The following is a 23,467-nucleotide window of genomic DNA, read 5'->3' on the forward strand; positions in this document are numbered from 1 at the left end:
AGTATGACATATGCACAAGCAGCAGAAGTTCCGCAGCGCACACGCACGTTTTCACCATGTAGACGCAGACACACTGACTCAGCTTCATCATCAGACTTGAAAGCATCATACGTCCATGTCTCCTGCGCCGCTCTCCCTGGAAACACCAGGATCACGCGAGGATCAAAACTAAAACCCAGGTAAGCATTGGCACGCAGTAACGCAGAGGTGAGGGATCTTCTTTCCTCTCCCGGGAGCGAATTATTCATGCGCGACCCTGCGTCGAGGTATGTTTAACAGGGATGAACTTTGTTCTTGGTAGCGTCAGGACATTGATAGCCAGGCCTGTGTGTTGTTTTGTTTCATAGAGAGACTAAAAGAGTGGATCCCAGCGGTGTGATGCCATGCAGCGGACCAGGCTGCTGGGAACAGACAGAGCAGACATGCGGCTGCCTTGCAGCACCAAGGACAGAGCACCAGAGGCTGCTACGTAGTTTAAAAACCAGAAGCTTCTGCCAGTGGCACAACACACAGCTTTACTGTGTCCTCTGTTAATTAAACAGTTTATCAGCCGAGTGCATCTTCAGAGCTTCAAAGGCGAACATCTTATCTTTTTTAGGATAAACTGAGCAAATAATTCAGTCGTTTTTTTATGTACTGTACATCTCAGCAAATTCTACAGCTGGACCACAATTATCTGCATGATTAGATGTGGCCAGAAGCAAAAACATATATTTTTTCTTTTTTCAATTTGGCTGTATTTCAATCTCAATTTGCCAGTAAGTCATCCTTAAAAACAGAGGAGGATCTGGTCAGAGGGTTATTTGAAACGTCTTGTGCTCCCTCTCTTTTATTTACTATCCTGAATGAAGCTCCACCTCTGTAAATTAGCTTTGTTTGGATCATATAAATGTCATGAACACAGTCAGGACTTTACAATCGGTCTTTTGGAAAATGAACTTGAAGATTCTCTAAATAGTATGCAAATCTGTCAACAGGCTCCATAATGTGCTCTATCGTCTGCAAATGGGGCTAAAGTTAAACTGTCTTGGTCTATAATTTGCTTTAATGTGATATTTTCATTTTAAAATTCTATTATTTTACTGTTCTTCTACTATCACTTTGCATTAAATCTGTTAAATATATCAAGCTGAATCCACTGACTGATTGATGGACTCTGATGCTGTTTTACAGGAGCAGAAAAATGGCTGCCGCAGACTTCCTCTTCTTCACTTTGTGGATTGCCACCGTCTTCACCGCCGGACATGGATGCCCTGAGCTCTGTACCTGCTCAGATAAATATGGTCGCCATTTTGCCGAATGCTCCTACAAAGACTTAACTGAAATCCCAGAGGGTTTGCCTCCTAACGTGACAACAGTGAGTCTTTCTGCCAACAAGATCAGTTGGATTCCACTCGGCAGCTTCGACAATGTCACCCGGGTGACGTCGCTTTGGATGGCCCACAATGAGATTGTCTCTATTGAACAAGGGACCCTCACGCCTTTGGTTCATCTGCGTAACTTTGACATCAGCCACAATAGAATTGTAGACTTTCCTTGGGAGGATCTGAAGAACCTCACAGGGTTGCATCTGTTGAAGATGAACCACAACGAGATGGTCCACCTGCCGAGGGACGCCTTCTCCAACCTCAAAGACCTGAGGTCCCTCCGAATCAACAACAACAAATTCGTAACCATAACTGAAGGGACGTTTGACGGTTTGGTGTCTTTGTCCTACTTGCAGATTTATAAAAATCCTTTTGCATGCACCTGCTCCCTCAACTGGCTCAGAGACTGGATTAAAACAGCCACCATCTCAGTCCCGGACCAGCATTTGATCATTTGTGCAACTCCGCAGAAACTTAGAGGTGAAGTGATTGGAAAAATGCCCGAGTCAAAGTGCAAAGGCACAAATGTGACGATACGAACCGAACCAAATATTCACAACAAGACTTTCTACGAGGGCAGCACGTTGGTCTTAACTTGTGAATTTACAGGAAACCCAAAGCCTCTGGTCATTTGGAATATTCGCAGCAAAAGCCAGAAGCTAGAAATGGCTTTGTCCTTCACTGAGGATGACTCGGCAGAATCAGATGAGGATTCCTTACTGTCCTATAATCCGGTCAAAGTCTTTAATAATGGGACTCTTATCATTTCACACCTCAGGAAGGAAGATGACGGCAACTACAGCTGCTCGGCCACAAATGAGTTTGGAAGAGACGAAGATTCAGTGTCAGTGGAGGTGGTGCCTTCACCTAAACCAACACCCATAAAACAAATGACCACAACACCTACTTACACTAAAACCCACCCATCTACGTATCAAACAGATAAAACGTCTGTTTTTGATTTTGTGCGTCTCCCTGATTTAAAGAGAAAAGACATCATGAACATCACACCCACCTTCCCGCCGATTAAAGAGATCCAGTCTTCCGAAGAGGCAACAACGCATCCATTGCGTGTAAGTAAATGTGGCGTTACGGCCAACACAAGATACATCTCCAGCTATGTCGTTAACGGGAGCGTGGATGATATCAAGCAGTACACATTTGACTTCGGTGTCATTGCATTGGGGGTATCAGAAACAGAGGCCACAGCGCGACTCAATCCTCTTCTCATACCAAGAGACGACGGCGCCAATTGGGCCGCCAACGCCGCCACCACATCCGATGAGAATGTCAACGCTGACAGTGAGGAGCATCACGGCCTTTCAGATGTTGCAGAAAAAGTGAATTCAAATGGCTTGTATCTGTGCGTCGCTGCCGACCGCAAACACTCAGCCGTGCAGTGGTCGAGGATCAAAGAGGGCGTCAACACATACCTGTTCAGCGGTTTGCGCCCCGGCACAAACTACTCCCTCTGCCTGACCTACAGAGGGGAGGACTGTGAGGTCCAGGTGTTGTTCACCACCCGGAGGAGGGTACCTAACCTGCTGATCATCATCTCTGTCAGCATCTGCCTCCTGACCGTGTCCACCGTGCCTCTCCTCGGAGCAACGTGCTTCCACCTGGTGTACAAATACCGCAACAAGACCTACAAGCTGATCCTGAAGGCCAAAGACCAGTACCACATGGAGAGGAACCTCACCGCCAACTTTAACATCCGCGCACCTCACACCGAGTCTCAGAGGAAGATTAACGGCAGCCAGCTGGACATCGAGGAGGGGGAGACGGAAAGCAGAGATGGAGAGAAAGAGGCGGATACAGAAGAAAGCATCATGACTGAGTCCTTCTCTTTGTCTCAGTGCAGGGGGAATTTAGACAACTGTGAGGTCGGATCTGAGTATAGTGATAGGTTACCTTTGGGAGCTGAAGCAGTGAATATTACAAGCAACTACATATATCCAAATCAGTAATTGCTAACATCGTTTGCATGTGGTTAGAACAGGTTAGAAGGGTAGAACAGGATGATTTTTCAGTTTGGGCCGATGGTTTAGGTTCCCTGTAGCAGTGCAAAGGCAGCCCAGACGCATTACTTTGCTCCCCAGTGATCTGACAAGACTCAAAATACATTTGCTTTACTTGCACAGCCACATCATAAAGTCACTAGACAGGCTACCAGCCTACAAGGCGCTATCATTTGTTAGTGGATGTTTTCCTTACATTTGTTTTTTACAGAGATTCTTGTGAAAGCTGAACTAGGCTATGTTCACATGTTCATATGTTGCCCTTATTTGTTTGTAGCTGGATACATCTTCCTTTTCAAATAGGCAATTTGTGATGAACTTATTCCCACTTCAGAAAAAAAACTTTCTTAAACAATGCTAGAGAGCAAACATACAACCATCTTGTGTTTCAGAGAGGGAAACTGAGTCTAGTTATCAAAGTAGAAAAAGGTGGCCCACATTCCAATCATTCAGTGTCTGTGCAGCTTCGTATTTTATTAAGATATCGTTGTTTATGTTTTTTAGCCAGAAGCCTTTCTCAGAGCACGAGTATTTAAAGGGAATCCTTCGAGCTTAAGGAAAATATGCTTCTTGGCTTTGCTTGCGGAGAGTTAGATGATACATCATTACGATTCTCATGTCTGTTTGGGAAACATGCAGCTGCAGCCATCCACTGGTTACCTTAGCTTAGCACAGAGACTGGAAACAGAGGTAAACAACAGCTTTAGTTGGTTTACTAAAAAGCACACAGGAAAGGATGCACCTTAAACACAGCTGTACAATTCTCTAATTCTTTCTTTTATTAATAGAAAATGGCAAAGACTTTTTAAAGTGTATCTGGATCCAGATCCGCACCCAAAAACACATAGTGATAGACAATCATGGGATGCATGAACCCGATATTTATCCTGGAAATGCAGTGGTTCATAAGTAAAATAAAAAAGCATCAAAAATACCCCTGTAGAGTATTCCCGTATCGGCACATGTCCTTCGTTCCGACTATGGACCAAATTTCTGTAAAATCTGTTTTAAATTATACTTGAATGATAGAAAGGCAGAAGAAAAGGGCAGAACATAACGTCCTAATCAGGGTTATAATGAAACAGCAAACAGGCTGTTTGTGCTTTTTGTGTCTAATGTGTCACAGTGAACTATTGCTCATACAGCTTTGAGCTGCCTTCATCAGCATACACTTTGATTAGCAGGCAAAATGTTCTTGGAGACAAAGAAATGGAAGTTTCTGCCAGAAAGCAATGTTAGAAAATCATTTCTTTAAGTTATAATTTATTGGTCATATGTAGGTTTACACAGGGGGTCAGAATAATGAAATGTATTGCAGCAGAAAAACAGGTCATTTTAATGATTGCTTCTGTCTATTTATTAAGAGCATCACCGGTTCCTAATGAATTGCTAATGAGTAAAAAGTTGATGGAGTCCAAAAAAAAAGCCCTGATTTCTGCCAACTGGCGTCAGGATGAAGACTAACGAGGTTGGATGGCAAAAAAAAAAAGATGCATTGAATTAAATGTAACAAAGCTTGCATAGCTTACTTATTAGGAAATATGTCAACTACATGTAGGAAGTAGTAAATGGGTTGAGAGTAACTAAAATGTACCTATATTCTGCTTTAAACTACTTGCAGTAAATCTGTGCTGTCGTAGTAAGAATGCAATCTAAAATACAGAAAATGAATCCTGTCATACGGGATGTTAAATGTAAAATGTAAAACTGTGTTTTAACGAGAACAGTTGTGTCCTGCAGCTATGAGCTTGTTCGGTATATCTATGAAGATAACTGTTTTCATGTTGCTGGTCAAAATGTGGACAATACTATCCCCCGAGTCTACTGCAGTGTGTAACAGTACAAGCACGTCCAAGTGCTGAAGTTATTGCCTTGTTGTATCTGGGTCACCCTGTTGTACTGTGTGTATACAGTATTAGACCTGCATGCTGCCTGTCATGTGAGTCGCAGTATGCCGTATCTTGTGCAAATTCTCTTGACTTGAAGAGATGTTTTATGCCCCTGTAATAAAGTATCTAGTAGGATTTACCAAAATGTTCAAATATCCTCTGTAACTCCCCTCATCCTATGTGCCTCAATAGAGTTTTGACATATAAATACTCTATGATTGCTCATCTACTCTCTTTCGTCTCTCTTTCTCTCTCTCAACACCTTTTAGATTTGAAATAGTTAGTTAGTGTGTTGATGTTCTTTGTGTTGAATGTTTTTTAAATTCAAAATGAAATGATAATAAATAGGCCAAAAAATAAACTGAAATATAAGTGGGATGATTAAAAAGGGAAATATTAAATCAAAATGCAATTTAGGAACTGAAAATTAGTATAATCATACAATCATACAAACTTCACACTAAGTTCCCACAAAAACATTTTGATGCCTTCACACGTTTATTTTATTATAATTTTAAAATGGGATATAAATGAAGTCACAAATTTCAATTTGAGCTCAAGCATGTATCTGTCAAATGTTAGGAGAACAGTTTATTCATGTGTAAGCATATTCATTAAAATAGCATGTTGAAAATACAGCATGAAACAGACAAGTATGATCTGTCTAGGTGAAAATATGCGATGTGATTAATCTCAATATCTCTTCATGTGATTTATCCCACAATAATAGCGAAGCTGAAACAGAAGTAGAAACTGTTGCACACACAATCCTCTAACAGATAATATGAAGATGGTACATGTACAGTAATTAGTGGCATGTAACCCAAACAATATCGTGTGAAATTATTGTGACTCCAGAGATGTCCGTGTCTTTACATTAAATAAGAAGTTCCATAGTTCTTTCTTGGTTGATAAATTTACAAACACCCTCAAACGTCATTAAATTGCACGGTCCACTGAGAACACATTGAGAGCCAGCTAGTGTCGACAAACTTTAACCTTCATTAAAGACTCTTACACTCTTACAAGACACTTTGACTTTTTAGTTTTTTCTTGTGTCCTCTCCTGGACTGTCTACAAATCTAGCATTATGTCAATGAGAGGAAACAGTATACTCCAAACAAGATCACAATGGACAAAAACAAAATGGGGGGTTTGCAGCCAAATAACAGCTCTGCATTTGGCATTAATCACCGAGCCCAGTATCACAAGCTTTCCCTAATCTTGACCAAATGTTGCCCAACCATACTTTGGCCTTGATTTATGTGCTGTTACAACAATCCTTCTCTAATCTTAACCCTACTGTAGTTGCTGTATGCAATTACTGTAGAAAGCAAGAATGTTTCATCTAATATCATTAGATGATGTGAAAAAGAACAAAAAACATTGTGTGGTTCATGTAAAACTGGATTTAGCAACATATTTGCTAAAGAGGATTTTGTTTGGAGTATACTGCCAACCACACGATATAGACTAGGGATCTCAATCACTTTAATCTTGGTTTGACGGGGTCTTAGAGGACTGGACTGGCTCGGCATCGGGCTTGTGTGTCTCCTTCCGGCTGCCTTTCTTTGAGCTGCGTTTGGGGGTCCCGTTCAGGACGCTCTCCGAGGTCTGCAGAGTCTGGAAGTGCTTCCTGAAGCCCAGCAGGGACGGGTTGTTGACCAGCGTGTACAGCAGCTGCCAGCGACAGCGAATCCTCCGACGGCTGGTCGCCTCGCTCGGCCTATTCTCTTGAATCCCTGAAAGCATGGAGGAGCAGGCTGTCAAGGCAGAATGAGACACCACACTGAAGGATGAATGAATATACTGCATGTTGCTTTAAAGATGTATGTTTTGAAAATCTTGCAACTTCAATCATGGCCCTTTCATGTTTTATTAGATCTTTCTGTTGGTCACTCCGTACAGTTGATCATGGTCACCAAAGCTCAAGGCTACCGACTTTGACAATCCTCTGACTCTTCACCTAACACCACCAACCGGCATACATTTTCCCTTATCAGTTGAAAAATTTCAACGAATTTAAGAACAGACAGATTCACGTTTGTGGTTCGACAACTGTTGGATGGATTGCTGTGACATTTGGTGCAGACAATGTTTTTTGTAAACTTTGGTAATTGCGAGACTTTTCATCTAGTGCCATCATCAGGTCCACATTTTCATTTGTTGAATACTAAGGTCTATCTTTGTAACACGGTGGTTTTCTTTACAGTAAACATTACAGCCTCAGTGGGGCATTACAGGGGCTATAGTGTGCATTGTACGGAAGGGGTTTCACGATTCTCCAAATCCACGATTTGATTACATTTGTGATTTAAACATGTATTTCCTATAGGGACAGCAATGCCACTCGAGCAACCACAAAGCAGGAGGGTACTTTACAACAACAGTTTGAGTTTCCTTGTAACCTTTTCTGATTTTACTGTTTTCCATGTTTCATTCTTTTTATTGTATGATATGTTGTATGATATTTTCTTCTTGGTTTCTGATGTGAAGCACTTTAGATACCTACTGTTTACTGTAAAGTGCTACATGAATAAATGTTGATTAATTGATTGATTTCTCAGAGTTTAACGAGGGCCACCTGAATGCACCAGAGAGTCCCAAGGGTGGAAAGAGAAAAAACACAATGGGAAAATCCTGTCAGATCCTGTAAAGTTGATTATCGAAATTGAAAGCTCATTTGTTTGTGTGTGTGTGTGTGTGTGTGTGTGTGTTTGTAGTTTACCTTCCTCTGCGTCTCGTATTTTCTGTCCAACTCTGCCGCCTTCAATCATCATGTCCAGCAGCAGCCCACAGAAAGCCTTCATCACGGGGTGTGACTGGCTGACCTCCACCTTCAGGGAGTGGGCGTAGTATCGGTAGGCTGGATGGGGTCAAAGGTCACAGGGTAAGGCAAAAGTAAGACTTACTATGGCCAAAAATGTTCTCTGCCTGACAATTGATATTTAATAGGTACAAAACAGGTAATTACCAGTATTGTCTGTACCTAAAGCTTGATATATCTTAAGCCCTATTCACGCGCGATTAGTGATAGCTGGTGACGGTGATGCTGTGTGGGTTCCGCCGTGGCGTGAATTGGGTATGCGCCTCTGTTAACCTCAACCGAGCCTTGCACAAAGAACCAAGACCCGAGTGCAGTGCGGTGGAGTCGCCCAGGCCATCCTGCACGCAACTCTGGTTAGCCAATTCTCAGGTTCTCAGGTTTTCAGTTGTCAGTAAATTCAAGTGAAAGCAGGCTTTGCTTTTCCCGCGCAAATGCGTGGCATACAAAAATGTGGGAGGGTAATTTCTAAATTACACAAGTTCCCCAGATAATCCTGTGCAAATAGGGCTTTATTCCCCTTTGCAATAGGATTCCACTGTTGTCTAAAAACTATAAAGAGAGAGAGACTATACCTGGGTCGTAGGACTCTGCAGTGCGGTGCAGAAGACTGATGTCAATACGACCAAGATGGACGATGTTGTACAGAGCTGTTATCACCATTCGCCATATTGCGACTACCAGTCCGACCACGGTGTTGATCAGGAACAGCAGGTACGCCAGGAGGAACAGACTCTCTCTGCAAATCACCATAAAATATGGTGGCTTCATTATTTTTCCGTATTCTGGTAAAGTGATTTTAGATCAACTGACTTGGCATTGTATGTACTATTCAGCCTGTGCGAGACAAGGAGAATGTCCTTTCCCCAAAAACACACACATAGGTTGTTTTTTCAAGCAGCAACTGCGACACATGCATGTTCAACAGGGGGTGCCCTCTAGTGGCCAGATTAATTATGATGGGAGCAAAGCCAAAAGTCAAGCCTGATTTTTTTTTTTTTTTTTAAACCTTGTAGGCTATGTGTGGACTCTTGTCCCCAAAGCTGGCTGCAGCCCTTGGAACACCTATGATTAGCAACCAAATCATTATAATATTAAAAAAAATGTATTTCTCTAATATTTAAGTCTTGTTTTCCAGATTCAGGATTGTAAAAACCTTCAGCACTGGGAGTAAAGCCGTTAAGATAATGGAGTAGCATAGTTGAAAAATGCATTTACACGGAACGTATTTATTAATTTTTAACCACTTAATCATTTACTCTGTAAAACAGAACAAAGAATAAAAAATACCTGGGAGGACAAGGGTTTCATCCTGAAAATGTAACATTTTTCTGATCAGCAGCCAAAAAAAAAATGACAAGGGATTCATCTGTAACGCATCAATTCCCTTATTATCACTCCACACATTACATACATCCATAATGAGCTTCGTACCTGTTTTTCAAGTCAGTCGTACCAGCTTCTTTTTTAATGAAAGCAAACTTAGCAGTCACATGTTGAAGGGCTGTAACCAGGATCAGTGTGAACCAGCCTGGCCTGAGACATCACAAAGATGGAAAATAAAAAAAAAGGTATTAAATATAGTCTCTGTTTTGATAATCATAAAAACAAAAAAGTGATAAAGGTTGCTGGCTCACCATGCCTTCCGAGCAATTTTAAAAACGATGACATTGCGGCCGTAAAAAACAGGGATGATGATCAAAAACACCAGGAACAAGAAGCAGATGAAAAACACGACAGTCTGAATGACCATTCCTGCCGACACAACAGAGAAACAGGCCGTTTTCCAACACATTTCCAAAAGGTATTTTAATTTTATTTTAAGCTTTCTTTAATAAAAATGGATTCTTCCATATCACTCCTGATGTCTAGCATTAACTAAAGGGATAAGGCTGACATTGTTCTATGTTTTTGGTAAATATTGCCCACAGATCCTGATAAAATACAAAAGTCTGTCTCTGCGTACTGTCCAATTTGTGTAAAGATGTTAATTTTAAAAACAGATCAAAAATATACATTAAGGATGATTCATTTCCTAAAACAGCTGGTCATTGTAGTTTTTATCAAATGTTACTCAAACAGAAGGACACTGCAAAAGCATTTGTTGGGGACTAATTTGACGAAGAAGCTTTCAGGTTCTAGCTAGATATAGTTTATTCAGAAACTATTCAGACAATTTCACTTTTTCATCATTTTGTCATGTTGCTGCCTTTAAATTCACTTGTTCCCGCATACATCCAAAGTTCAGGTGCGTCCTATTTCTCTTGATCAACTTTGATTGAATTCCACCTGAGGTAGATTTAACTGATTGGACATACTTTAAAAAGACTTACACAGCTGTGTGTGCAAGGTCTCACACCAGACAATGCCTATCAGAGCAAAAGTGCAAGCTTTGTTTTTACTTTGACATGATGGCTTATGAAGTGTGGACTGATGCCGACAATTTGTAGCCAAATTAAAGGGGTCTGAAAACATTTTAAGTGTGCTGTGCAGTATACTTTCAAGTGATCCTACAAGTGGGACAACACTATGGAATACTACCAGCATTTATCTTCAATAAAGTAAGAATTTGTGTGTATCTTTATGTGTATTTGAGCATCACCGAGGCAGACGATCGCAGCCTGGTATCCTGTCAAACCCATCCAACAGACAATACCAGGTTTAGATGGACGGATGGTCTTCTGGCTGTTATAAATGCTGTAAACGTCTCCTTTATATAGTCCTTTTAGGTTTGACCTAAAACACATTAAAACAAGGAATGCATCTCAATCTCAAGCAAAGGAGAGGATACATCATGTGAAGTGACAGGCTCTTTTCAACAATTGGATGGACATGAAACTGGTTGAATTATCAGTGCAAACCATAAAACACTAAAAATAAAAACTGATTCACAAAGTCACAGAGAGCATTGCACGGAGGAACATCCAATCATATAGCTCAAAATTGTATTACCATGTAGTAGATATTTTTAACAGTTGATGACCAAAAAGAGAGAGCTAAAAAACAAAACTCCAAATAAATGTAAATTTTATTCTGTGTACCGGATGTGTAAATAGGCCGCTGTTCGCCACCACCTTCACCATGCGACTATATTAACTTTATAAGGTGATTGTGTGTCATGATTTACATTTGTACTTGTTTTGCTTTCACGGAGATGTGTGAAATCAGCAAACCTGTTTATTTCTGTAACTATGACGTTTAATGTGAAACACAGAAGTCCGACCTGTGCCGATTGAATGTAACGCATCTTTGATAAAACAAATCTTACGAACAGCAACATCTCACCGCCAACCATACTGACTGCTAGTTGGTGTGTTGTCATGTTCCCAAGTCTACAGGTAAATTAGGTCAATCGATAGTGCCCCAAGTGGGGCACTAACTCATGCAGTGATGGTACAAAATAAAGCTATAAGTGAAAGTCTTGTTTAGTCATCTAACCAGGCAGGTAGACAAGTTATGATAATGGACAAACACCAAGATTTTACTGCACGTACCTGTGGAGTATCACGGACCTCATGAGCATGATGAGACTGACCAAACAAGACAGAGTGACTGCACAGAGGAAACACACTAACAAACAACATGGAGGGGGGGGGGGGGGGGGGGGAACTAGAATTAGGCAACTGTTTTATGACGACACACTCCCAGATTTTGTTTGTTGTTGTTGGCCTACATACCTTCCAGCAGCCAAGTATAGAAGATCAGAATTTTGACGACCTCCATCCTGTTGTCTGACAGGACGATCCCAAAGCCCAGTAAAAGGAAGGCCATGTTTTCATCAATGCCAGCACGGACAATATGGAGAGGGGGGATCACCATGACGACTAACAACAGCGCAATCTGAAACACATTGATCAGTCATTCGCATGATGCATTCATGCTCCACAATGGCAGACAGCAATAACTACATTTAGTCTGATTTCAGAGGGTAAAGGTCATGACGGTGGTGTACATACAACTTACATGATATATTGCCACAAGGGCAACAAATGCTGATACTGCCAGTTTTAGTGGAAAACGAAACACTAAAGAGAAAGAAAAGAAAAGGAAGAACAAGTCACAGTCACCTCTGTCATAGTGGAGTTTATCTGAGTCATTTCAGCACGAGTCCCTCTCCCTTTCTCCTTTGGCCGAGAGCAGCAGGCAGTTAGCCCACCCAGCCACAAAGCGTTATGCAAATGACAAGCAATGACATCACCAATGTGCAAATGAGCCTCATCTGGTGATTTTTGGTGACTCTGGGTGTTAGTGCTGCTACTTTCATTCACAACAAAAACGAGTTTGCAACACCGTTATCACATGCACTCAAACATATAGCCTTGTGCAGTAGTTTAAACTGTATTGACAGTAAATGTGTTTTCCTAATCTTTCGACAGACTAGCAGCATGGCTAAGTGTTAGCAGCATGGGAAACAACGGTGGCAAAAATGGGCTTAAGTGACACTCCCACACTGCTGCACAACCGTACGCTAATCCCGCCGGATTTGGTGTGAATGCAGCCTCAAGGACAACAATGTTTACTGTTCACTGAGCGGACATGGATTAAAAAATATATATATTTAAAAATCTCTACTTGTATGAGTGCTCACACCTTTTTCTGGTATGTAGATATAACTTTTAGGCACCTCCAGTATTCTCTCTGCCAACGTTGGTTTGTCTGTAGTTAAAGAGCTACAACATACATAAACACAGAGAACATATCATGTTAGCAGCATGCAGTATGAATGATCTTTTAAGAAACCTTATTTAAGAATTTATGTTTTCAAATTATATATATATATATAAATAAAACAAAACAAAACTCAATCTCCAGTCACCTGGCAGTTGAAGACTTTTTCTTGAGAAGTAACTTCACATATTTGGTGTAGTAGCGGCTGTCAAGGTCCTGTGAGCAGAGGGAATCAGACTTCACATCAAATGATCACTTCATGATGAGTCACGGTATGAGAGGATGTTATTTGTATTTATTTTATTTGTCATAGGATTAATTTCCATAATGATTTGCAGTGAAAACCTTGCTAAAGTGACTCTTAGGAAGGTTCAGCATCATTTCAATGAATGAGAAACATTATTGTCTGTTATATTCTGAGTCGTTTAATCGTGACCTGAAAAGATAATCCTCATAAGCATAGCATAAACACGAATACAAGAAATTAATAGATTATTGATTGAAAGTGCTGGTTTCATTGCTTACTCGTTGACTCTGATAACAGGGATTTCTGTAGACTGATTAAACCTGCTGTTAAAACAAAAACGCTGTTGTATTTATATATTTGAATGGGGAAAAAATAGCAACTCCCTCGTCATAATCTGCTCAAGGACGCTGTGATAAACCCACTCTGTTCTGCACAAGCTGCTTACAGTAATCATGGTCATGTTCAACATAGTTGAAATTCATGTTCTTCTTGCTTCAGTTGCACCAGAGATTAGTTTACATTATGGTATTTACACTTACATCAGAAGACAAATAGTAGTTTTGTAATGGCTGAACTTTTCTCACCTCGTCAGTCTTTGGTCCTTTGACAAATAACGAAAGAAACTGGACACAGAGATATGCAAGGCAGGCCATCTGAGGCAGACTTGCAAGCAGAGCGTAGTACTTATAGACCTGTAAGGAGAAAAACAGAAACAAATTGAATGTTTTGAACTATTAATTTACTTACAGTAGGATCCTCCCGAAAACAGTTGGGGGTTTATTTATTGTTTATTTATTGGACTGCTGGGGGACTTCCTTTCACACACTTAGGTCCTCTCTCCTTTATCTTTCCAATTGTGTGCATGCGTGTCCCAGATCAAGGAGGCTCTAAAATCACGGTTGCCGGTGTTCCAGTGGTCCTGTACACGCGTTGCAGTGCCCTTATACATCCTGGTACGCTCTGCGGTGCCATGCTCTGCACTGCCCTGCTATGTCCTGGTACTTCTTGCTGTGCCATGTAATGCTCTGCAGTGCCCTGCTATGCCATGAACCACTACAAACCACTATTTCTAGTCACTGTTACAAGATCTTTTACTATGGCTATTACTGCCACTACCCCACTTGGCACCGTCAGACACCACCTACCAAGAGCCTGGGTCTGTCCGAGGTTTCTTCCTAAAAGGGAGTTTTTCCTCACCACTGTCACACTAGTTTCTTGCTCTTGGGGAAATTAGTAGAATTGTTGGGGCTTTGTGGTCTAGACCTGCTCTATCTGTAAAGTTTGTTGAGACAACTCTTGTTTTGAATTGATACTATAAATACAATATTTTGAACATGGTTTGATTACACTCTTGCATTGCCAGACCTTCCTCTACAGTGCTGCTGAAGAGTTAAAAGTGCTCTGGCGTATTGGCATTTATTTAAACCAATCACAATTGTCTAGGGCAGTGCTAGAACAAATTAAGACATTTAAGTTTACTGCTCCCTCTACCTGGAACGCTATCCGGGAAATATAATGAGAGTGATTAGTCGATGGTCTCATTGGTCGCTTTTTAAGAGGATGTTGATTGACTTGGAGGCAGCCACATCTGGCTGGAGATATTTTGCCTGATGCATTTAGGCTTGTGGTTAACTTTGAGGGATTTGCTAATTCAGTTGTTTTATTTTTTTAGTGTTTTAGTGTATTTCAGGTTTATGTGTATGTGTGGTTGTGCTGCTGCCCGGAGCAATGCCAGAAGTTAAACATCATGGATCAGTTCCATTAAGATGTTGTTGGTGTCTCACCTCTGGAGTCACTGGACAGTCGAACTTTTGCCACACCAGGACACCAAAGTGAGTGAAGGAGAGGAGCGCCCCGAACACGTAACCGGCTTTGTGCTGTACAGTGCAACAGACCAGCAGAGGATAATACAGGACAGGATAGTAGAAGATGGCGATTATCTTCATGTACTCTGAAAAACAAGGGATAAAAGAAAGGGATGTTTCATTCCCTGATGTGCGACCTCGTAGGTAAATTAACGTAAATTAAAGGCCCTGTGTGTAGCATTTGCAGAGTACTTATTATGTAAATTCCTCTTAACATATGTTATAAAGCTGTTATTCATTTGAAAAATAAATTAAAAACAGAGTACTCTGTGTAACTGCACATTCTGAGAATTTTAATAACAATCATCTAAAAACATCTCTTCATGGTTCTAAAGAATGTACTATTCAAAGCAAAATGGCAAATATCATTACAACCACTTTTGACAAATTGTAGCCTATTAATGCAGCTCTGTTTTTTTTTCAGTAGAAATTAAACATCCAAATGTCCACCTTTAACGTCCGCTGGAGTATCTTTGGAGAAAGGCAGAGGGTCTGGGGCAATCACGAGCATTGACAGCTTGCTAAACACCTGCCCAAAAACAGCCATGACCAGGCTTTTTTTCTGAGTCTGGTCCAGGAAGTTGACTGGACTGTGAGATCGGGAACAGGAACAGCAAGTTAACATGAGACAAACCTGCAGTCTTACATCCCATTCATGCTTCGACCTCCCAGTATTTACCTGAAAATACTGGAGGATCCTCTTGTAAATCCTTGGCAGAGTTTGTTTTTCCTTGTGAGAGCTGCCAAGATTAACATGACCACCAGCTACAGGGGAAGTAAAGTAAATATATCAGGATGTATGTTAGGGTTATAACAGTGTATCTTTGCATAATGCATATTGGAATATAATAGATTGGTGCATCAACAAAATCTCATCACTGTTTCCTCCTTAAAGGTAGTCCTTTGTCAGTCTCAGGTTCTGGCTGAAAATGTTTACAGGCTGCTCACATCATCCCAAAACAGACTGTGACATATGGTTGAAAGCATGGGATCAATAGCTAGGAAGTCAACTTTGAATTAAACATTTAATCTTGTCAAACGACATTCTCATCCAGACAGGTTTAATCACGTTGGCTTTGTGCAAAGATTCTGCTTGTCTAAACTGATTCAAAGATTCTGTCATTTGTGTTTTGCACAGAAATCTGTCAGGAAATTGATTGAAAACATGACTTGAAAATGTATTTGTAGTTTTTATGTGGGAGGCAGAACAAATGTGAAATTGGAACCAAATCGTGCTCAACTTAGATCCGTGATACCCTTTTTTGTAACCTCAGGCTAATTTAAATATTTTTGTCTTGCATATTTGTCATAGCACTTTGTACACTCTATTTTTAAAGATGCTACACAAATAAAATTAATATTAATATTATTGTCATTATTTGTTTTCTTTTGCTCCTGCTCATTTTTATCTGGCACGTCACCAACTGATTGGTCGATATCTGCTACATAATTTGTTTGAGTCACACTGTATTGTACCTTCTTCAGGCCAACTTTTCTAGTCAATACTAAAATACATTTTTCATATTGTTGTCAGCTGCAGTATCTCATGGAAACCACGTTAATAACAAAGCCAGGCAGCTTTGTAGATGCAATTGGAATGGGAGATAGAGCAGCAAATTGTACATGAGTGCCTTGAATAAAGAGCCTCATTTGTGAAAATTCTTCAAACATCTTGTTATTTCTAATAAGCTGCGATGACACGGCTGTCACAGTTTTTTTTTAAATAGGTAAATGTCCAATCTGTGTGTACAGTATGAGGAATTTTCTGACATGGCCTCCATTTACAAATGGGACAAACATCATTAAATTGAACATCTGCCGGAGGTCAAGCGGATTCATAGAAAAAACACTTGAAGGATTTGACTGAAGATGCAAAAACTTCAGAACACAATAAACAGTTACTGTATTTCAGTCATTCTTTACTTAGGAAGACAATGCAGTCTGATTATTGTGTTTGGGGTTTTCTGGGGTATTCCAGGGGTCCTTGATGGGTTCTAGGGGCTTCCAAGGGGTCCACAGCAAAAAGAGGAATCACTCATTTTCAATACAATTCCTTCCATCAGTAACACAATAACAGACTGTATGTCTATTTTTGTCATGGGTTTCATACACATTCTGCACTATAACATCTAAAAACACAAATCCTGCGATCCTGAGATCCCCGCAAAAAATAAATCTCATCGAAGGGATTCTGTGGCCTAATGTGTGCCAGTTTTGGGGTCCTTCACTTCAAAAGGTTTGGGAAACACTGGACTACGCTTGTTCTGATTCTGACTCAGGCTGTAAAGTACTTACGTCACAATTATGATTGCTCACAGCTAAAGTCCAGAACAGAAATTGCCCTTCTTGCTGTCAGTGAGCAGCTTCACATCGCTAGAGCAACCTCTCTTTCTTCCGTCGTCATCCTTCTTGACCTTTCTGCTGCCTTTGAAACAGTGGACAACTGAGATCCTCGTTTTGTCACTACAGGATCTGGGTCTCTCAAGCTCTGCACTCTTTTTGCTCACATCTTACCTGGCAGAGTGACCCTAATGGGTAGCCTGGAGAGGATCTACCTCAGAACCTTGCACACTTAAAACTGGGGTTCCTCAGGGATCAGTCCTGGGTCCCATCCTCTTTTTTCTGTGCACCAACTCTCTCGGGTCTGTCAGTCACTTGCACAGCTTTTCTCATCACAGCTACACAGATGACTCCCAACTCACAAAATTCATATCTTTCTGGAGTCTGAAGTAGCAGCAAAAATCTCGGCCTGTCTGACTAACATTTCTTCTTGGATGTCGACACACCATCTGAAACTCAACCTTGACAAGACTGAGCTACTTTTCCTCCCAGGGAAGGGTTTTCCTACCCAGGACCTAACTATAACGATTGACAACTCTGTGGTAGTCCCCACCCAGACTGCAAGAACCCTGACGACCAACTCTCCTTCACTGCAAACACTGCTGCAATTAGCCGATCATGTATAGACACATGCTGCATAACATCAGAAGGATTCTAACACAGATGGCGGTTCAGGTTCTGGTTCATGCTCTGGTCATCCCACGTCTAGACTACTGCAACTCCCTCCTGGCTGGCCTGCCTGTATCTGCCATCTGGCCCCTGCAGCTAATTCAGAACGCAGCAGCTTAAAAGTTTGCAGGCTAATATATGCTGTGTATGTGTATATAAATACATATGTAAAAAACAAACACATTTTAACCGCGAAAGAGGCCAAAGAGTAGTAACGTTATGTTTTGAGTGGATGGCGAGCACGAGACGCCAAAATGGATGCCAATAAGATTCTGAATTACTTTTTTTAAAGTTGCTAAATGGTTCCAGTTAAGTTGTGAACTGAGCTACCAACGTCCAGTCTGAAATACCACTTGATGGCCAAGCACACAGCTGATGTGAATTCTCTGTGCCCGTCATTAAAGTATTTCTTCCACCCTTTAATTGATGGACAGAGTTACATTCTGTGATTCTATTTGTTCCAAGTGTGAATGAATGAAAATGAACACTACTGTAGGCTGTTTGCCATTGTTGTTTTCAATTTAAAAAAACAGTTGCACGAAGCAAGCTTCACTTTTCCATGTTGATAAGAGCATTAAGATGATAAAAAATAATGGGACAAAAAGAAATAAAGGGACATTTGGAATAGATAAAAATGTGTGATTATTTCAATATCCTTCATGTTCCACTTCCTGGATTGCTCAGGAGCAGCATGAAATTCTGGAGGTTGCATGTATTTTCTGTTTCCTTCCACTTTCTTTGTGTTTGAATTTTGAATTCGGTGGATTTCTGAGGACTATGGTTAACTGCTCCTCCGATCTCTGCAGGGTAAATCCATCCAGCTAGCTAGACTATCTGTCAAATCTGAGTTTTCTCATGCAGAACTATTTTGCAGTGGATCTGTGCGGAGTTTAGCACCACCCACGACGATTCTGATTGGTCTAAACCAGGGAACGTTTTCCTCCCGTCCCTGAATCCTGTGTGGAGTGGCCAGACTCTTCTTCAGCGCACTTTGGAGGAGGGTCTGGCAAAGCAAGACTATGGCGAATACAACCGCAATAGGGTGATCAGCCTGAAGGGATTGTACCAAGGCTTCTTACCAAATAAACCAATAATTTGACTTAAAATATTGAGGTAAAAAGAATTTTCATTGATTTAAAAACGATTGTACTGCTTTTTCTAAGCATGGCACAGCCCGTTCCGTCTCTTCGGTTGGAGTGTCCAATCTAAACTCTGTAGCTGTTTATTGCCACCCTCCGTCTGTCACTTGTCGCAACAGGGTCCTGATCACCCTTACAGGGTTTGTGTTTGACTGCATCGCTCTGCATTGTCCCTTACATAACGGCGTCATACACAGAATTGTTGGTCTACTCTACTCTAATCAACACCTATTAAAATATGCTTTTACTTTGCAAATTTAAGCCTGCAGTCAATTTGTTTTACTTGAGTATACTTACAGATATTGACAGCATGCATATGTGGAAGAGCTTGTCGTCCACTGTGGGGTCACATGGTGAAATAACTCTGTAACAAAGAGGCAACACACATTAAAATATACAAAGCTGAATTATTGGCAAAAATCTGTATACCAATAATAAACAGATACATGTTAAAATTGTTGATTTACGATTTGCACAGCTGATAACCATGATTGCTATTGAATAAGTTATCCATATGATTTGATTAGGCACAGTCTGTATCCAAGTTGTTCCGAGATTTTTCTGATCCCGGCACTCATTTTTTAGCTAGATGCCCGGCGGCTGTGGACTACAAGCCAGCTAGTTCTGCATGTTTTCATAGGGGTTTGGACCCATTTCAAGTAGAGTGTCAGCCATCTTGGAGCTGAGCTACAGCTATCTATTTTCAGCAGTAAACTTTTTCAACATTTATGTGCATTCAAACTACCGCACATGTGTACCACCAGGATAAATGGGTACAGATCAGAAAATATTAGTATGCAGGAAACTGTCTTATTACAGACAGAATACTCCAAGTAAGACTCTTAGAGGTGGGCTGTGTTAACACGGACACAGACCGGTGCAGAAATGGGGTGCTATTATCCAACTACAGCTAACCACTGGTGGAGTTAAATGCCGACCATTCTACATTCCACGCAAATTCACGGCTGTGTTTATACTCAGTGTTAACATCACTCCAAGCGCTAATGTCGTTTTATATATTTTAAATGTGTAACGCCACAGTGAAACACTGTTTCACATATATTGTTGAAATGACAATAAAAACATACTTGAGTTGAATGCCTTACTGTCTGTCTATGTCAGTAAACGTCATGCCTGGTTTAGGAGTGAACACCTCGAGTAGCGAAGCAAGTGCATTCTGGGATTTGGTGTCTTTCATCCACATGAGCCAAAAACACATTTTCTGGCTTTTCTCGGCCTAGAAGGCACCAATTTCAAAAGGAAATTCACAATTCCACTACATAAGTGATCCAATTGAAAGATGGATTTATCTTTCCGACGGTGAAATATCCCTTTACCTAAGTAGTTTTGGTGTCTTAACAAAACCAAACCTGCAACCATTTCACAACTTTAAAGCTAAAAAAACAACCACGTCACCAAAGAGCGCTTGGGTGGAATTTGTTTAAAACAAAGATGTCTGCCATTGGAGAATTGAGATGTGTAGATTCCGTCATCGCGTCTGTTATAGAAGATATCGACAGCGCATTCAATTAAAAAGAAACAGAGAAACGCATGAGACTTAGCAAAAGTTTAATTTTATCAGCTGGTCTACGTCACATACTGCTCTGATTGGTTGTAGGTCTCCAATTGAGGGCAGAGGCATTTTCTTACCTGGTTCGGTTGAAACACGCCCCCTAATCACAGCCCAATGGAGCAGAATCAGACATATATTCGGACTAGAATCTGAGTATAACAACATCAGGCTACTGAATTATGGGGTATAGAACAAACGACCCACATTGTGGTATGATTTGGAGGACGAAGGACTTTTAAGATTTCAAGACGCTCAAGTGAAGTCCACACTTAACCGTTCAGGTATCAGAGTTGCTTTTATCTTTCAAAATGTTAAATTAAGTAAAATAACCTACAATTATAACTTTGCTGCTATTACGTAGTTACCAGCAATCAATTTTCCAAAGTGCACTTGTACATGAAATTAATACCACAGCCCTCTTTGACAACTTTAGTTCTGACTTAAGTATGAAATTGTCTTCAGCAGGGGTGTCATACTCACTCTTTTGGTGGAATGGTTGGCTCTGCGTTGTTTGTGTACCAGTCTGAATAATCATAGTAGGAATATTCAAAAGGCTCAAGTTCGACCTTGCTGTGATTCATGGCAGCTGTTCAGTCGATTCAAACAGGATAAAGCAGTACGGTTAAAGATCCAGAGCACCCCGGATCCTCCTCCTCTTCTTCTAGTCGAGGAACCTCGCTCAGTAATCAGCTGCTGCTGTAACTTGTCAGGAGAGTTTGGCTCAAATACCCAGACACATTCCAGTTCAACTGAGAGCTCAACACAGATTAACAACTGAACAGAGGGGAGTCAGAGTAGAGAAAGGGTCAACAACATAGTAAATAAGAGAAGAAGTGGAGGAAGAAACCCATGTGACCCAATGTGATCTCTGGTGATGCTTTAAGTTATGTTGAACTCAGGCCTCCTATCTGTTGAACATCTCCACTTCAGTTTGGTTTAAATTACAGATGTTATTACAGATGTTTAGTCATAGTTGCCTTCAGCTTTTTCAAGGCTAACACTTCAATTTAAGCAAACTGTTAGAAGTGTGTTTTTGTCTGAGCAATGTTATTCCAATGTAATGTCTTTGTAAACAACCCATGTAACTTCTTATGTTATTGTTATCTATATATTATGTGTATTCATTATGTTGATTTGACATTATGTGTAATTTGTTTCTCCTTATTTATTTTTAATATTTTGCTTTCTACCTTATTAATTAGACAATGCATTGTATTGAGTGCCCAGATGAATCAGCTCTGAGGTTTTTTGCATCTTTCCGTCACATCTTTGATTGATTGAGTATATTAATCTGTATTTGTATAACCTTAACAAAAATTAACTTGTTTCTCCTGGATGTGATCTTCTAAATCATCACATAAACTTCAATACTACAATTAATTTAAGATAGGATTTTAGTAGCATATATTCAGTTCATCTGTTCATGTTCACATGGTTCAAGCTCTTCTAATGGGCGAATTTGCTACTTGTCATACAATTATTTTAATAATTATATTTTGTTTGTTTTTTTAGGGCTCTGGGTATTTGGTGGCATTTCTCTCTCTCCATTCTCTAAGTTTCACAAACCAATCAACAGATTAATAGAGAACATAATTAGCAGATTGTTCCAGAATGAAAATAAATAATTGTTAATTGCAGACTTATATAAATTATGTTTTAGCAAAGGAAGGATTTAATTTGATGTCAGAACCACTGTAAAATGTGATCTATCTTCAATGTGCCTACACATATACATTTCCCTCTGTGTGGTAAAATCTTGCTGGTGAAGTGAAACACCACCCTCCCCAAACCAAAAATAGAAACAGTACTGACCTGCTTCATGTTATCACAATCACAATGTCTGACAGAGTGTGTGTGTGTGGTGTAATCATGTTGAAATAAAGCACTCTGTGGAACTCATGGTGTTAACTTGCTGCCTCTTGCTGCCTGTTACTTAAGAGACTAATCTTATAATAATATGAAAATCTTTCATTTAAACAGGGGCAACCTTTGTGTGAATAGAGCTTAGGAAAGGCCAAAATGAGAATGTGGATTATTTTACACGTGAGGTAAGTACGGTGTCGGACAGGGGCAAACGCTCTGCAACTTGAAGTTCAACAGATTCTGCTGATTTTTAAGTTCCTAATTGGATTGGGAGGTTGTACCAGAATAGGTTTACAAGGTTTTATTTTTGAAAAACACCCCACTTTGTTGTACTGCACATTGCTGCAGTCCTCTTTTCAAATCTGTTCCATCTTCGTTGGGAGTCGCACATGCTGCAGTACCTAGGTAAGGACTACTAGCCAGTCAGAAGCAGAGTATGAGAGTATGCCGCGCGAGCAGCTGGGCGAGCATTATAACGTGTGTCACAAAGTAAAGGCTGAACTACAACAGAGCTGTTTGGAGCAGTTTGTTAGCAGGGTTTTCTGTTGGAGATGGAACTCCTTTTGGGGGGACTTTGGGCTTTTTCCCTTCGTAAACCTAACATGCACAAAAAGATATATGACACAATAAAGGAATGGGGAGAAGCCAAAAAAGCTAAATAAGAAAACTTTAAGAAAACAAATACAAATAGACAAAACACATGCAAATTATGAAAACATCTTCGTTATTTTGACCACACACGTGCATCTCTCTGTCTGTCCGTGGGGTCAAAGGTCAAACTGTTCTACTCAGTGCTCGTCCACCCCTACAGGCCTGGAGGATTGTTTTTCTGTTTCACTTGTTTCCGGGCGTATGTGTGTTTTTCAATTTGCATTGTTTCTGTATTTGTGGCGCGATTATGTAAATGGTTGTGTTTGTGTGTTCGCAGAGTGTTTGCTAAATGCTGCACACGTGTTGTCAAATTATTGGAGATGTTTTCTTGATTTAATTGGGTTTTGTCTATTT

General features: G+C 40.5%; 1 protein-coding gene and 1 pseudogene across 2 annotated transcripts; one reads left to right on the forward strand and one right to left on the reverse strand.

Annotated features, from left to right (window-relative positions):
- The first annotated feature begins 6 nt into the window (after positions 1–6).
- Positions 7–5,484, forward strand: LOC117936557 (annotated as a pseudogene).
- LOC117937415 (receptor for retinol uptake stra6-like) lies at positions 1,978–21,382 on the reverse strand. 2 transcript variants are annotated; one of them, XM_034861408.1, is made up of 19 exons: positions 21,080–21,382; positions 19,324–19,390; positions 15,558–15,643; positions 15,329–15,468; positions 14,798–14,964; positions 13,598–13,705; positions 12,915–12,982; positions 12,689–12,768; positions 12,062–12,123; positions 11,776–11,938; positions 11,593–11,668; positions 10,701–10,834; positions 9,736–9,853; positions 9,533–9,634; positions 8,674–8,837; positions 8,003–8,140; positions 6,671–7,037; positions 6,264–6,618; positions 1,978–1,990 (listed from the first exon to the last, which is right to left on the reverse strand). In XM_034861408.1, exons 1-17 carry the CDS (start codon positions 21,178–21,180, stop codon positions 6,766–6,768), a joined length of 2,046 nt encoding a protein of 681 aa, XP_034717299.1. In that variant the 5' UTR covers positions 21,181–21,382; the 3' UTR covers positions 1,978–1,990; positions 6,264–6,618; positions 6,671–6,765. The 2 variants fall into 2 exon arrangements, with proteins under 2 accessions (XP_034717299.1, XP_034717384.1); XM_034861493.1 differs by having other exon boundaries at positions 6,671–7,016; positions 21,080–21,380.
- Positions 21,383–23,467: the final 2,085 nt, after the last annotated feature.

The sequence above is a fragment of the Etheostoma cragini genome, chromosome 1, assembly GCF_013103735.1.
Source record: "Etheostoma cragini isolate CJK2018 chromosome 1, CSU_Ecrag_1.0, whole genome shotgun sequence".
NCBI classification, from domain to species: domain Eukaryota; kingdom Metazoa; phylum Chordata; class Actinopteri; order Perciformes; family Percidae; genus Etheostoma; species Etheostoma cragini.